Source organism: Hyposmocoma kahamanoa, unplaced genomic scaffold (genome assembly GCF_003589595.1).
Source record: "Hyposmocoma kahamanoa isolate Upper Pololo Valley unplaced genomic scaffold, ASM358959v1 99702, whole genome shotgun sequence".
Classification (NCBI taxonomy): domain Eukaryota; kingdom Metazoa; phylum Arthropoda; class Insecta; order Lepidoptera; family Cosmopterigidae; genus Hyposmocoma; species Hyposmocoma kahamanoa.
In genome coordinates this window covers 4,798,130-4,811,476 of record NW_020656001.1, presented here as the reverse complement: position 1 = coordinate 4,811,476, position 13,347 = coordinate 4,798,130, and the positions used below count along the sequence as shown (strand labels likewise).

The window sequence follows — 13,347 nt, the reverse complement described above, 5'->3', positions numbered from 1 at the left end:
AGACAAAGTTTTCACGCTTTTACCCGAGTAACTACCAAAAAGTTGGCTGTTGCGTCGTGGACATTTCTCGATATTGCGACAGCGCGGTGCATGTGTAGGTATTAAACCTCATCACAAAGTAAGTACGCGATGCAAGCAATACCATCTGGCGTCCTTCTGGGCTCCATTCGCACATTGCCCAACTGCAACGCGACTGATCCTCTCGTACTATGCGCGGTGAGTTGATTCGCCGTTTGAACTTAGTTAATAGGGGTTATAGTATGAAATTGCCGATTTGTACTGAAAATCTAAATTGTTTATTTTTTAAATTTTTAACAAATTTATTTAATCAAAATAGTTGCCATTATTATCTATACATTGCTGCCATCTAATGGGAAGGTTATTAATGCCTTTGCGATAGAACTCCGACGATCTAGACTGCACAAACTCTGTGAAAGCATTTTGTACTGCCTCCTGGGAAGAAAACTTCTTGTCACGTAGATAATTGTCAAAATCACGAAAAAAATGGTAGTCCGTTGGAGCAAGGTCTGGTGAATACGGAGGATGACGAATGGTTTCTAACTGCAGTTCCTGAAGGGTCAAAATGGTTTCTCGTGCTGTGTGAGGTCTCGCGTTGTCGTGGAGCAATAATGGTGAAGATCGATTCATGAGTCGGGGCTGTTTTACTGCTAGTTTTGTCAACATGGTTCGGAGTTCGGCACAATAGACATCTGCCGTTATTGCTTGACCAGATCGGAGAAAACTATAGTGAATAACACCATGCTGAGACTACCAAACAGTTACCATTACCTTTTTATTGGTAAGTTTTGCTTTAGGACACTGTTGTGGCATTTGACCTGGGGTCAGCCATTGCATTTTTCTTTTCCGGTTATCATAAAGAATCCACTTTTCATCACATGTTACAATTCGATCCAATATTCCTTCATTTCCGTACCGGTTCAACAAGGCAACACAAGTTTCAACACGCGTTTCTTTCTGCAGATCAGTCAAATCATGAGGCACCCATTTTTCGTATTTTTTTATTTTATTGATTTGACGCAAGTGAGTCAATATTGTGGGTAAGGTAACGTTAAACCATGCCGCTAATTCCTGGGTAGTTTGACTAGGATCGGCTTCCACTATCTCTCTTAATTCATCGTTATTTACCTGTGTGGGCGGTCTTCCTCGTGACTCGTTCTTTAAGTCGAAATTTCCATCACGAAAGCGTTTAAACCAAAATCGCACGGTGCGTTCATTAGTAGACCCCTCTCCAAACGCAGCATTGATATTGCGGGCTATTTCTGCCGCGTTAGTTCCGCGTCGGAACTCGTATTCAAAAATCACTCTAATTTTCGCAGTATCCATCTTTCTTGTCTAAATTGAATAACAAAAACAATTGAAAGTCGATATTCAAATGTTTCAAATTTAAAAAAAAAAATCACAGAAACCATTTGAAAAAAGTTTCATTCGAAAACCTCAAACCATGAAGATTCTATGAAAATTCAAAGAACCTATTGCAATAAAACGGCAATTTCATACTTTAACCCCTAATATATAGTAATTCTGCCCTCGGAAGGAAAGTTTAGTTGTATACATATTTGGGAGCAGGATCGGCCTAATTCTTTGCACAATTCTATCCCAATAATTGTTGCATGTACTTACTTATACAGTACAAATCAAATCAAACAAATCATATTTCACGTTTAATATCAATAGATTCTAATTAGTAATTTCAGTTACAATAATTTGTTCATAAATAACACAGAAAAGGCATAATTAAGAGTATTTGTTCCTTTTGGCTTTGTAAGGCAAGTGTTTGGTTTTGTAAGCAAGTCACTTTTGAAGTTAGTTGTGCCACTTGGCAGTATAATATTTTTATATATATATTTTTTATATTTTACAAAGTAAATTAAAGATTTTTTAAACGTCTAATTAAAATACAATTAAAGTTTCTGTACAAAATGTGTCTTACGTGTATGTGCAAATAAAAATTAAAAAGTATATTTGAACTATTATTGTTCCTCTCATTGACCGAATTTATAATTTGCTGCTAAGAGGCACACTTTCTTTCTTGCATTGCAAACGTTCGAGTTGTAAAAGTATTGTAGCGAAAACAGGCTAGTGAAAATGCGCTAGTTTAATTTCCTTTGCGATTTTTATATTACGCCCGTATAATTATGGAGGCAAATTCAGCCGGCCGCGCGAGAATCGATAGGTCGGTCGGTGTCTAAATCCCGATATACCCAAGCCCGATGTCACGGAACACTGATTTTGGTACACTCCATCCACTCAGCCTCAGGCACGATGCCGTATCTATCATGTGATACGAATCACAAGTTTATTTTTAACAGCCGCGAACCGTCCGCCCTTCCTACACTGCAAAATGTAGCATGCATTCAAGTGCAGCACTTGGACGCACTTTTTTGGTCCTCGGAGCTCCTTGGTACCTACATATAAGGTAGGTATATAGTAGGAGAAAAAATTGTATTGTGCAAAGGAATCAAAGCCCTACGCGACACTATTTTTTTTTTTACTATTATTTTGTTGCGTTCGCGAGACGGCGAACCAGTGCATTATTTGAGAAGACCGTCACATGATGTAGTGCTTTTGCTCTTACATGGCCCTATTGCCGCAGGCAGGTACAGTCGCAGCATAACGTACGTTATTCCGCGTCCCACTCTTTGCTTCTATCCGATTACGACATTGTCTGAAGCTGCAGGATTTATCGTAAATCTCTTTGCACATAGAACACCCCTCACCTGTATACCAGTCGTTTTATCGACCATGTTCTGTATAAAACTGAGATGGTCATAGCTGAAGCGAACATGTGTATGTATCTTCGATCACTTCTGTACATTAGGTAAATTTTTTAACATAATTCAAATTCAAAATTCAAATTCAAAATAATCTTTATTTCATAGGTAAGCATTATTACACTTGAAATCGTCGCAATATTAAACTCTACCGCTCATTCGTAAGGCAGATTCCCCTGAGAAGAATGAGCAAGAAACTCTAGGGGTTGCTCTTTGTAAATAACATTTAATATTGTACATCAGAGACATCAGAGATCGAGACTACCTCCATGAGCTAAACGGGTTACTACCACGGATTTTTGTCATCCAAGTACGCAGAAGTTGTATAATAACCTTTAGTATAAAGTTTTTGTTTCACTATAGTTTTAAACCTCGTGAAAGGCAAATTTTGTATATCAACCGGAATCTTGTTATAGAAGCGTATACATTGCCCCTTAAATGATTTTTTGACTTTGTGAAGACGACTATCAAGAAAAGCTAGTTTATTTCTATTCCTCGTATTAATGTTATGTCTGTCACTATTTTTCATAAATAAATTACTATTCCTTTTAACATAAATTACATTTTCATAAATGTACTGTGAGGCTAGTGTAAGAATGTTAATTTCCTTAAACTTATCTCTCAAAGATACTTTGGGGCCCAGATTGTAAATTGCCCTAACTGCACGTTTCTGCAGGACAAATATTCTATTGATATCGGCGGTATTACCCCAAAGCAAAATGCCGTATGTCATTAGACTGTGAAAGTAGCTGAAGTAAACCAATCTAGCGGTTTCGACGTCTGAAAGTTTCCTTATTTTTTTAATCGCGCACACTGCAGAGCCGAGCCGTTTTGATAACTTATTTATATGGGGACCCCATTGCAATTTAGCATCTAACGTTATACCTAGAAATACAACTGTATCCACAAGATTCAATTTTTCGTTTCTAACTACAATGTTTGTAACCGTCTCTCTAACATTGGGTAATGTAAATTTCACACAATTTGTTTTTTTTTCTCATTAAGAAGTAGGTTATTAACAGCAAACCAATCAACTACTTTAGATATAGCATTGTTCACATCGTCGTAGGAACATTGGTGCCTTTTAACTTTAAATAATAAGGAAGTATCATCAGCAAACAATACTATCTCATGTTTTATACCCTCCACAAGGCTAGGTAAGTCATTAATATAAACTAAAAATAAAAATGGGCCTAGAATTGAACCTTGAGGGACACCCATGCTAATTGCAGATCCTGACGATCTAGTACCGTTAACATCGACCCTCTGTACCCTACCACGCAAATACGATTTAAGAAGGTCGAAATCACGTCCCGCCACACCATAATGGCGAAGTTTCCTGACCAGTGTATCATGGTGCACACAATCAAAAGCTTTGGAAAGGTCACAGAATACACCAATAGCATCATGTGAGACTTCCCATGCATCAAATATATGATTAATCAACTCGACACCAGCATCGGTTGTAGAGCGACCCCGAGTGAAACCAAATTGTTTAGGAGACATTAAGTTATTACTATAAAAATGTGCACACATCTGATTTAGAATAATTTTTTCAAATATTTTACTGAGAGTTGGTAGTATTGATATAGGTCTGAAATTGGTGGGGTCAGAAATACTACCAGATTTGAAAAGTGGAATAACTTTACTTTGCTTCATGAGGTCAGGAAAGACACCATCATCAACACATTTATTAAAGACACAGGCTAAATAAGGCGCAATACAATCAACTATAGAACTAATTACTCAAAATACATGCAGATGGCCCATTGGCCATGTCCATTAAAATTTATAACAAATTACCCGTCAAAATTCTGAATATAGATAATAATAATAAATTTATATCAGAGCTGAAACAAATTCTTCTGTCGAAAAGCTATTACAATGTTGATGATTATTTAAACGATAGATACATAATTAATTAATGGCTTGACATTTTAAATAGACTTAAATTCTAATTATTTGACATTTTAAATATATATAAATTCTAATTATTTGACATTTTAAATAGTTTTTAGTTTGACTACAGGATAATTATTATTGACATTTATTTTTCATAAAAACTTTTAATATTTGGTGCATTTAATTTTTAAGATTTATAATTTGTACAATTGTTCATATCTGGAAATAAATATATCAACATAGCGTCCTCCTCTCTACCTTGATTAAATTGCTGTGCCCAACAGGGTCCACAATTGATGTTCATAGATATAAGTTTTTCATCTCTGTATTTTTACATTGTGGAATGCAATAAATTACTGATTACTGATTACTCTGACTGAAAGACCATCAAGATCAGCAGTATTTTTTATATTTATAGACTAAAAGGTTTTAACAATATCGTTAGGAAATACATGACGGAACCTTAAATTAGTGATGCTAACTGCATTATTTTCTTTTAGTAAGGATTCAGCGGCGGTGGGAGATGAATTTAACGACTTAGTAGCCAAAATTGGAACGTCAGTAAAAAAATTTTCAAATATTTTAGCAACTTCTGCGTCTGTGTTCACAATTTTGTCATTAAATCTTAGTTGAAAATCTAAGTTACGAGGTTTGACCCTTCCAGTTTCGCTGTTTATAATATTCCAAGTCGTTTTTACTACATTCGCGCTGCTTTTTATTTTATTATTTATAAACATGGCTTTGGCTGCAACACAAACACGTTTAAACATTTTCGAATATTTCCTAACAAAATCATTAAAACTGTTACTAGTGTTATAAGTCCTTTCACCGTAGAGATCATATAGCTTTTGTCTACTTTTATGAATTCCCACTGTTATATGTATACATAAACTGTTAACATAGAAAAGAATTAGGAAAAATGTAATTTTTCCGTTTGTTTCGCTCAACACTTCTCTCCGACAGCAATTGGACGCTATTGTTTAATAAAAATTAAACTTATCATTTTAAACTTCACCGAGTCGAAAGACACGAGTGGGTTGTATCTACGGCAACCTGGACAACCTGTACATGTATTTACTGTGTACTGTATTCATTCGGTGATAGAAACGCCTCTCGCCACGCACTTACGGGCACCTACTGTCCTCCGATTTATTTCATTAATTAATATGGCTTTTATTATATTTTCAAGTAAGGTCAAGTTATTCTTGTTCTTTGCGTCTTTTTTACTTAACGCGCCGCCGTCAGCCACTATGAGTAATCTAAGACTTGAATAGTTTCATGGAGTTTCCCATTTGAAAAGGACGTACCCCATTATGTGTATATAACTATTAATTAGCCGGTATGGCATTTGCGGAATGCGATCGCGATCGATCGACGCCGCCAGGAGTGCACCGGAATGTGGTCGGCGCGACGCGGTGGTATTAGGAGTATGTTCATGTGGCCATCACAGGACGTCTGTTCTCGCATACACTCGGTTGCAATTACCCGACACCGCTCGTGTTTGTGTTGGAGTGTAACTATAGATGTATGTAGACGCTCTGCGTTGCGGTGGCTATTTCATGTACTTACTTGTAGCAGTTCAGCCAATCGCTCATTTGACGTAATTCCGACTGAATGTTGCGGAGTGAATTAGGAAATAAAATTGTTTTTGATGTTGACAGAGGCCACCAATTCCGACCCCGGCGGCAGTGTGAGCGCCGCGAGTCCCGGCAAGCAGCGGAGGGGATTCAGTGGGTGAGTACCTTCAATTTATTGCACGTTGTGATAACGGACGGCCAAGTTAGTGAAAGTGAAAGTGAAGAGGCGACTTATTGAAACAAATTGTGAAAATAAGCGCTTAGCTTATGCGTAGCCGTATATAACATTATAGGTACCTATTATAGTCTACTGAAATAAAGTGACTTGTGTGTGTACTCAGGAAATACGTTACCTTGGCGCATTATCTTCTGCTTACTTGTTGATATTTGGCGTTAGTCATCATTTATCTTTATGTGCGTTATCTTAATTCCTTTGACGACGGCTCAACAGTCAGTTGGTCGGTGGTTCGACTAGGCCGTCACACGCGCAGCGCGATGCACAGTAACAAACGGCTCTACTGCTCCGGTTGTTGTTGTCACACTTTCAGGTGCTGATTGCTAGAGGATAGATTGTATTCATGTCTCGAGTGATGATTAAAAGTGCTGCGAGATGAATGTGATTTCTGTGTGATGTGACTTGTTAAAAACCACGTAAACAGTCTGGGTGCTTAAAAGTATACGTACATAGAGAGCCTACTCACAGGGGCGGACAAATTATGTCGGTTTTAAATTCTGTCTGTCACACACTATGTAGTACATACGTACGAGAATGTACGTGGAGGCGCTATCCCTGACAGACGACGAAAGGACGTGGAGCGACGTATCGTTTCGTTTAATATTCCCCGGCGGCAGTGGCGCTCTCCGTCGACAAGTGGACGACACTCACTCCATTGTTGTAATTGTTTTCTTTATGACGCGTTTATGTGTAAATAATAAACACGTGTGTATGAATAAGTTCCCGACAATCGCGCCAATCCCGCCAGTGCCGGAATCTGACGGGCGACAGAAACTTTGAGGGCACTTTTTACAAATTAGTACTACGACGAACACAGGAATATAATTATACGGACTTACACGTGTTTGTGTGACTAAATAATTGTTTTTGGAATGATAACCATTTGTTTGACAATAGTACTTAAAGAGCATTAGGGAGAAGTACCTAATTAGCTAAGTACCTATTTTATGTGGTAATCGCGATTGTGGCACAGTTCATTAGTAAAAGGGATTCGAGAGCAAAGTTGGCGAGTGTTAACCGATCTTGGGGTCGGCTATGTTTTGAGGTGATCGCCGCCGTCTGTTCGAATAGCCGTGTTATGCGCTTAACATCCTGCCTGCCGTAGATTACAAACTGATCGCAATCTTTCGATATCGTCGGAACGCGTCCGTCCCCTTCGCCACGTCGCGGAACTCCTTTTCGTGTGGTGCTTATTTGTGCGGTGGTAGTTGTGCTAAGTGCCGGGACACACGATCATGTGGCACCACGTCGGCCAAGTCAAGTGAGTACCGAACCAACAGATAAGTTAGCTGCACATCGAGGTGGGCTAATAGCCGCGATAAGAAGCCAACTGCGTGCGTTAATGTGAAATGTTTATTACATAATAAATTGAATGAAGAAATATACGTGTAGGTACTTACTACTTAAAGATTTCGCACTGTCGTAACCGCAATGCGGTGACGGAGCCTCGTCTCGCCACTCGCCTTTGTTGAGATATAGGTAACGAGTAAGTACATTTATAAAGTTATACAAGTCTCGTTAGCCTAGTTCCCTTGACGGCGCTAGATTAACACCTCCCGCCTGTGCCTGCGCTTTTGTGACGCTTATCCTTTGACGTTCGGAGCAAACGCACCTGAAGTCATTAACGCAACTGTCACAAAATGTGCGGAACATTCCACCTAACGAACGGCGCGTCACACGAACATTTAAGAGCGTTGAGTGTCGTTTTCATTTAATGATCTATTTATAATTTAATCAGTGTAATTAGATTCAGACGAGAATCAGTTTATACGAGGCTTGCGGTTTTCGGTATCTAATTTCCAAGTAGTTAGTTGTAATGAATAGGTATGTGTCACCGCACGCGACGCATGTACATACCGCCAACGTTGTGATTGAGCGCTTCCTTCCGCTTATCGTGTGGATTTCCATTAGTGATCCCCTTGTTTGCAATATGTTCCGTAGCTATGACATGGAACTTGTCGACTCACGTCTCAGGGCGACGGGCGCAGTGGCAGTAATACCCCTGGGGTCTTTGCGATTTTAAGCTCTGAGCGGCACTGCAACTGTTTTGGACAGGCGCTAGGCGCGTCGGTTACCATCACGTGCACGACTTCTTCGTCCCGTCACTTGATGTTTTATAAAAATATAACAAAAACTAATTCGGACAAACAGAAAGCAGCAGCAACTTGGAAATTCGGCCACTAGAACCGAAATAACGTTTCACCTAGCGAACCCTGTCATGAAACACTGCATTCTGACTTGGCGTCGTCCCGTAACGTATGCTAGGAGCAGGAGAAGGATGCATAAACTGAAGCTTGTTTATTTACGTGTGCTGAAGAAGGCGATGGCTCGGGCTCCGCAAGCAGTCGCAAGGCAAGGAGAAATCACCCGGCGGCGCTCAGTCGCCAGCCACGGCCGAGAAACCCGCACCGCTCAAGAAGGTGCCGTCAGACAAGAAGATCAAGGTACGCTTTTAACATCCGCAGTGCATTGAAACGGGAAAGTCTATGTTTTAAGATTGTACAAATCCATAGAAAATCGGGAAAATGGCGCAAGTATGTAGAAGTGCACACAGCTCCTTAGTTCGTCGGGCTGACTGTCGTAATTGGCATTAGGCAAATTTTTCAGGTCACAATATATACTCCCTCCCGGACACATAATTCGAGCCACCTCGCATTTTTGTCGTAAAGAGCTACAATACCCATAGAGGTTCCCCCGGCTTTGCAAGTCCACATATATTTGACAAGGATAGTCCTTAATCAATCGAACATTGTTTAAGCTTAGGGCATTCATTACTGATGCGAGGTGCCTCGAATTATGTGTCAGGGAGTGTATTATATTTTCGGTTCAGCATTCCACACGTTGAGTGTCATTCATGTCCATAGAGGTGGTACACGTACGAGGCTTAGTGGAGAGTATTCGCTTTTTAAATCTAACGCCTTACCGAGTTACGCCTTAAATGCTAGGATACGACAGTCAGTACAAGGATCGAAATAAAATATATTTTTTAACGCGTACACCCTCATAGCCCCGCTTCCTTAGTGGAAACCCTGTGTCGTGGGTGCCATGGATACATACATAGACAAGCTCAAATTACACCCAAAGTCACGAGAGAGAAATAAATGTAGGCCATACAAATATTTCTCCCGGCCCGGGAATCGAACCCCGCACCTCTGCATGGCAGTCCAATATGGTGACCGTTCTGCCACCGAGGCAGTTAAACCATCACTAATTGTAGCTTAATACGCATCACATAATATCTGATCTAGGAAAAGCAATCACTTAGTCGTCAATCTTTCGTCAATATGTTTCCCTTATCAAAGTCTTAGCTAGACACAAAATAAAGTTTCCTGGACATTTGCTTAACAGCTATACATATACCCGAGACACGGAGGGCCAAGTAGTGGGGATTGCTTTCGGTTGATTTGTATATCGGTTATTCAATGACGATGATCATTTCCCTTATACGAACTTGAAACGTTTCAATGAGCTTCCAATACCTAATAAAAAATATGCTATTACGAATTTACATAGTTTTTTTAATGGGACAGTATGGGGAAATCCGAAACCATAGAGGACACAAGGAAACTGTCTCGGTAATGTACACAACATTTACAGAATTTTGTAAAAACTGACACAATAAGTGAATAGTCCCTATAGTTACACAATAGTTTTTGACGGTCTTATAAAGATATGTGTGGTGTGAAATTAATACAACAAACACTTTTACGATTCATTATTTCTGGGCGTTTTTTATTTATGAATTACAAACTTAAAACTTTCCTTTTCTTAAAATGCTCGTTAAAATATTATATCTAAAATAACCATAGACAATATAATGACGTAAAAGAAAAAAAAATTTTTTGTTTAACGTTTGCTAGTGGCAAAATCCGAACGGACTTTCTCATGATCAACCTTTTATTTCAATTATTATTATCACGAGGGAAATTTTATCGTAGTGTGTAATATGTATACACATACATACATTATATAAAATACTCTTAATGCTCGAGATTTGTGCACGTTGAATAAAAATCAGAGTAATGGAAGTTTTAATGCTTGTGCGATGAATAGCTAAAATGTAGTCAACGCGTTTAGAAGACTTTTCCAACTTTCGTAACGTTTATAATGCAAATTGCAATCCGTAAGTGGATACCTCAGTGAGCGTAGTGCCAGAGTCGCCAACGCGACGTCCTGTCTCGTGCTTGAAACGACACACCAATTGATAGGTCTGTACGTAATTTCAATAAAGTCATATCCTAAAACTGTTGTTTTCCAATTCGTTTACACATGTACTTGTCTGAACTAGGTATGATGGGCTCGCTGTTGTGGGTGGAATCCAGCGAGTACTTTTCGTTCGTACTGTGTTGTCCTCACAATGGACAGACTAGTAACACTAGCAATAGCAATAGGAAACATTGGTTTGTATCGTTCAATGCTAACAGTTGCCGTACGCGGGCGACAACGGGCGACCTGAAGGCGAGGAAAGCAACCACGTGACGGGCGCGCTCGACGAAGCCGAGGACGACGCCGCTGACGTCGAATTGCCACCCCCCATGAAGCCACTGCAGGTACCGTAACAAAGCAATCGTCGTACATTTATGTCTACTTTTTCAGGCTAACGGCATATCAGACTTAACGTTGCAGCTGCTCCTGAGCAAAACCTCGGAAGGGGCAATTTTTTTGTAAATCATTTTTTAACGGTATACTACTGCCATAGTAAGTGCTCACCTAATGGAAGTGACCGCCGCTTAAAAATTCAAAACACCTAATAAAAGGCACACCTAGTCTTGTGAATGACCAGCCAAAAATGTTTTGATCACCTTATACAATTGGGAACAGCAAATATTTGACACTTGCTAGGTTTTATAGTAGTGAAAGTGCCTCACTAGGTAATTGAAACGGCAATTGGTGGGCAGTCAGAACCCGGGTGGCCGGGTCAGAACCCGGCTTACCGGAATCATTTGTAAAAACCATCCCTAACCGTATTTTCCCGCACTTTATTTAATGCTGTAATCAAATCAGAAGAAATTCTTGTTAAGTGTCAAAAAATACACGCAACAAAAGTTTCATTTTACGTGCCAAAAAAGTAGTACACGTAGTCCCTGGAAGCTTAACCAATTTGTGTAGCATAGAATTTGCGCAATAGGACCCGTGGCGAGCGCGGGCGCTTATTCCTTCCACTCCGTTAAACATCGACGACTGCACGCCGAGAATGCGAATTTGCGAACTCATAACGCAGAGAAGAACAGCTAGCATCTCCGCGCCCCTTAAAAGAACGAAGTACATATTGTAATGGCTCCTCTTCGCTCTAATACCAGTAACGGTCCATGTTTGAAGCTTTTGTTTGACCGAGGTAGCACACAGTCCACGGTTCATAGTACCGAACATAGAATAGCATAGCTGTACACTGAAATTAGGGGAAGCCGCCTTGCTGGAATGTTACTTAACTTGTATTTGACATGTTTACTTTCTGGTATACTGTAGCCAATATTTGTTTGACTTTCGTTTATGTGTACGCGGTACGGAACTGTGCTGCTCGACGTGCCCGCTCCGGTTTTAAGTAATCGGAATATGAGCGAGCACTTCACTCCAGAATGTTTTTGTATTAACTTGGCAGAACCCGCAAGCGGTGCTGCAGCAGGCTCCCGCCCCGGCCGCCGCCACTTCCGTGCCCACCGCGCGGGTGAGTACTCTTCGGGAAGTGCTTTTTCTCACGGGACCTATTCGTTTCTTCATTATAACAAGTGATTCACAATATTTTTCATTCCGTTCACTAACTCTTCTGGGTCCAGACAGGTGCTTGCGAACGGAAGGTCACTATGTTGGTACACTTTTCAGAATTCCTTGGCTTTGGACTCGTTGGAAAGTAACGGTGGTCCGGCCGATATTGCGGAGATAGAACAAATCGTCAAGGAGAAAATGGTTCGGTTTCTTAATCAAACCGTAGCATGTAGTGTGCATGTGTTTTATTTTTCATTATCCGTAACGGCGATTTCAAACGGGACGTGTTCGACGCGTAGTTGCGATAATTTCTTTCCAATTACGTGTGGCTTACCGTACACGGCACGAACACGTATAATGTAAAAACATTATTTTGACAATTATTTTGTTGTTTCATCGCCAAAGCACTACATTTAAATTGCATTACACGAATGTACGGGTGCCCTTTCACAAAATTATTGCATTCCAGCTCAGCGACGCGCAGAAATCATTTTTTTTATTAATTAAATAGACTGAATATGAAAGAAATATAAATATTGCTCGAATCTGTTTTACCGCTTGTGCAGTGCGTACATTATCCTTTTAATCGCTTGATTCGTTTAGTGGTCGGCTAGTTAGTTTTATTTAACGAGTAGTCAATAGTGCATGAACAGTTTTGTATCCACGTTTTAGTGATTCACATTTGAATAACGCCATCGAACTGTACGGTCTTGGTAGGCTATTTAACTTGAAATAATGTTATAGCTGGCGAAGTGTCGTCGGCTCGGGGTCGGGGGAGGCCCGTCACCTTCGACGGGCTGGCTCTTAAAAACCGTTGTTGTGAAAGTGTTGCGAAGCCGAGGTGGTGAGGTTCTGTGCGCGCGACAGGAGCAGCACGGCGGGTCGGGCCGCGCGGGCGACGCCGACGAGGAGGAGCAGCCGAACACGCCGGGCGCCGAGAGCGTCGAGGCGGTCGTCAAGAAGCGCGAGTACGTGCTCCGCGAACTCGTCGACACCGAGGAGATCTACGTCGCCGACCTGCGCCTCATCTGCGAGGGATACATGCGACACATGCAGGTGAGCACTGACAACAATAACGCGCAATCGTCGCACCGTGTCGAACTTGTCGTTCCCCGGTGTACGGTGTCCTCTCTGTAAC

The 13,347-nt window shown here is 40.6% G+C and overlaps 1 protein-coding gene across 1 annotated transcript in view; it reads left to right on the top strand.

Moving 5' to 3' along the window:
* The window catches only part of LOC113239176 (triple functional domain protein), a 154,679-nt gene that overhangs the window by 117,472 nt on the left and 23,860 nt on the right, over window positions 1-13,347 (top strand). The window contains exons 28-33 of the mRNA XM_026476045.1: window positions 6,356-6,428; window positions 8,824-8,950; window positions 10,931-11,056; window positions 12,106-12,171; window positions 12,327-12,410; window positions 13,077-13,265. Coding sequence (XP_026331830.1) covers window positions 6,356-6,428; window positions 8,824-8,950; window positions 10,931-11,056; window positions 12,106-12,171; window positions 12,327-12,410; window positions 13,077-13,265 — 665 coding nt within the window. The remainder of the gene's footprint in view (window positions 1-6,355; window positions 6,429-8,823; window positions 8,951-10,930; window positions 11,057-12,105; window positions 12,172-12,326; window positions 12,411-13,076; window positions 13,266-13,347) is intronic.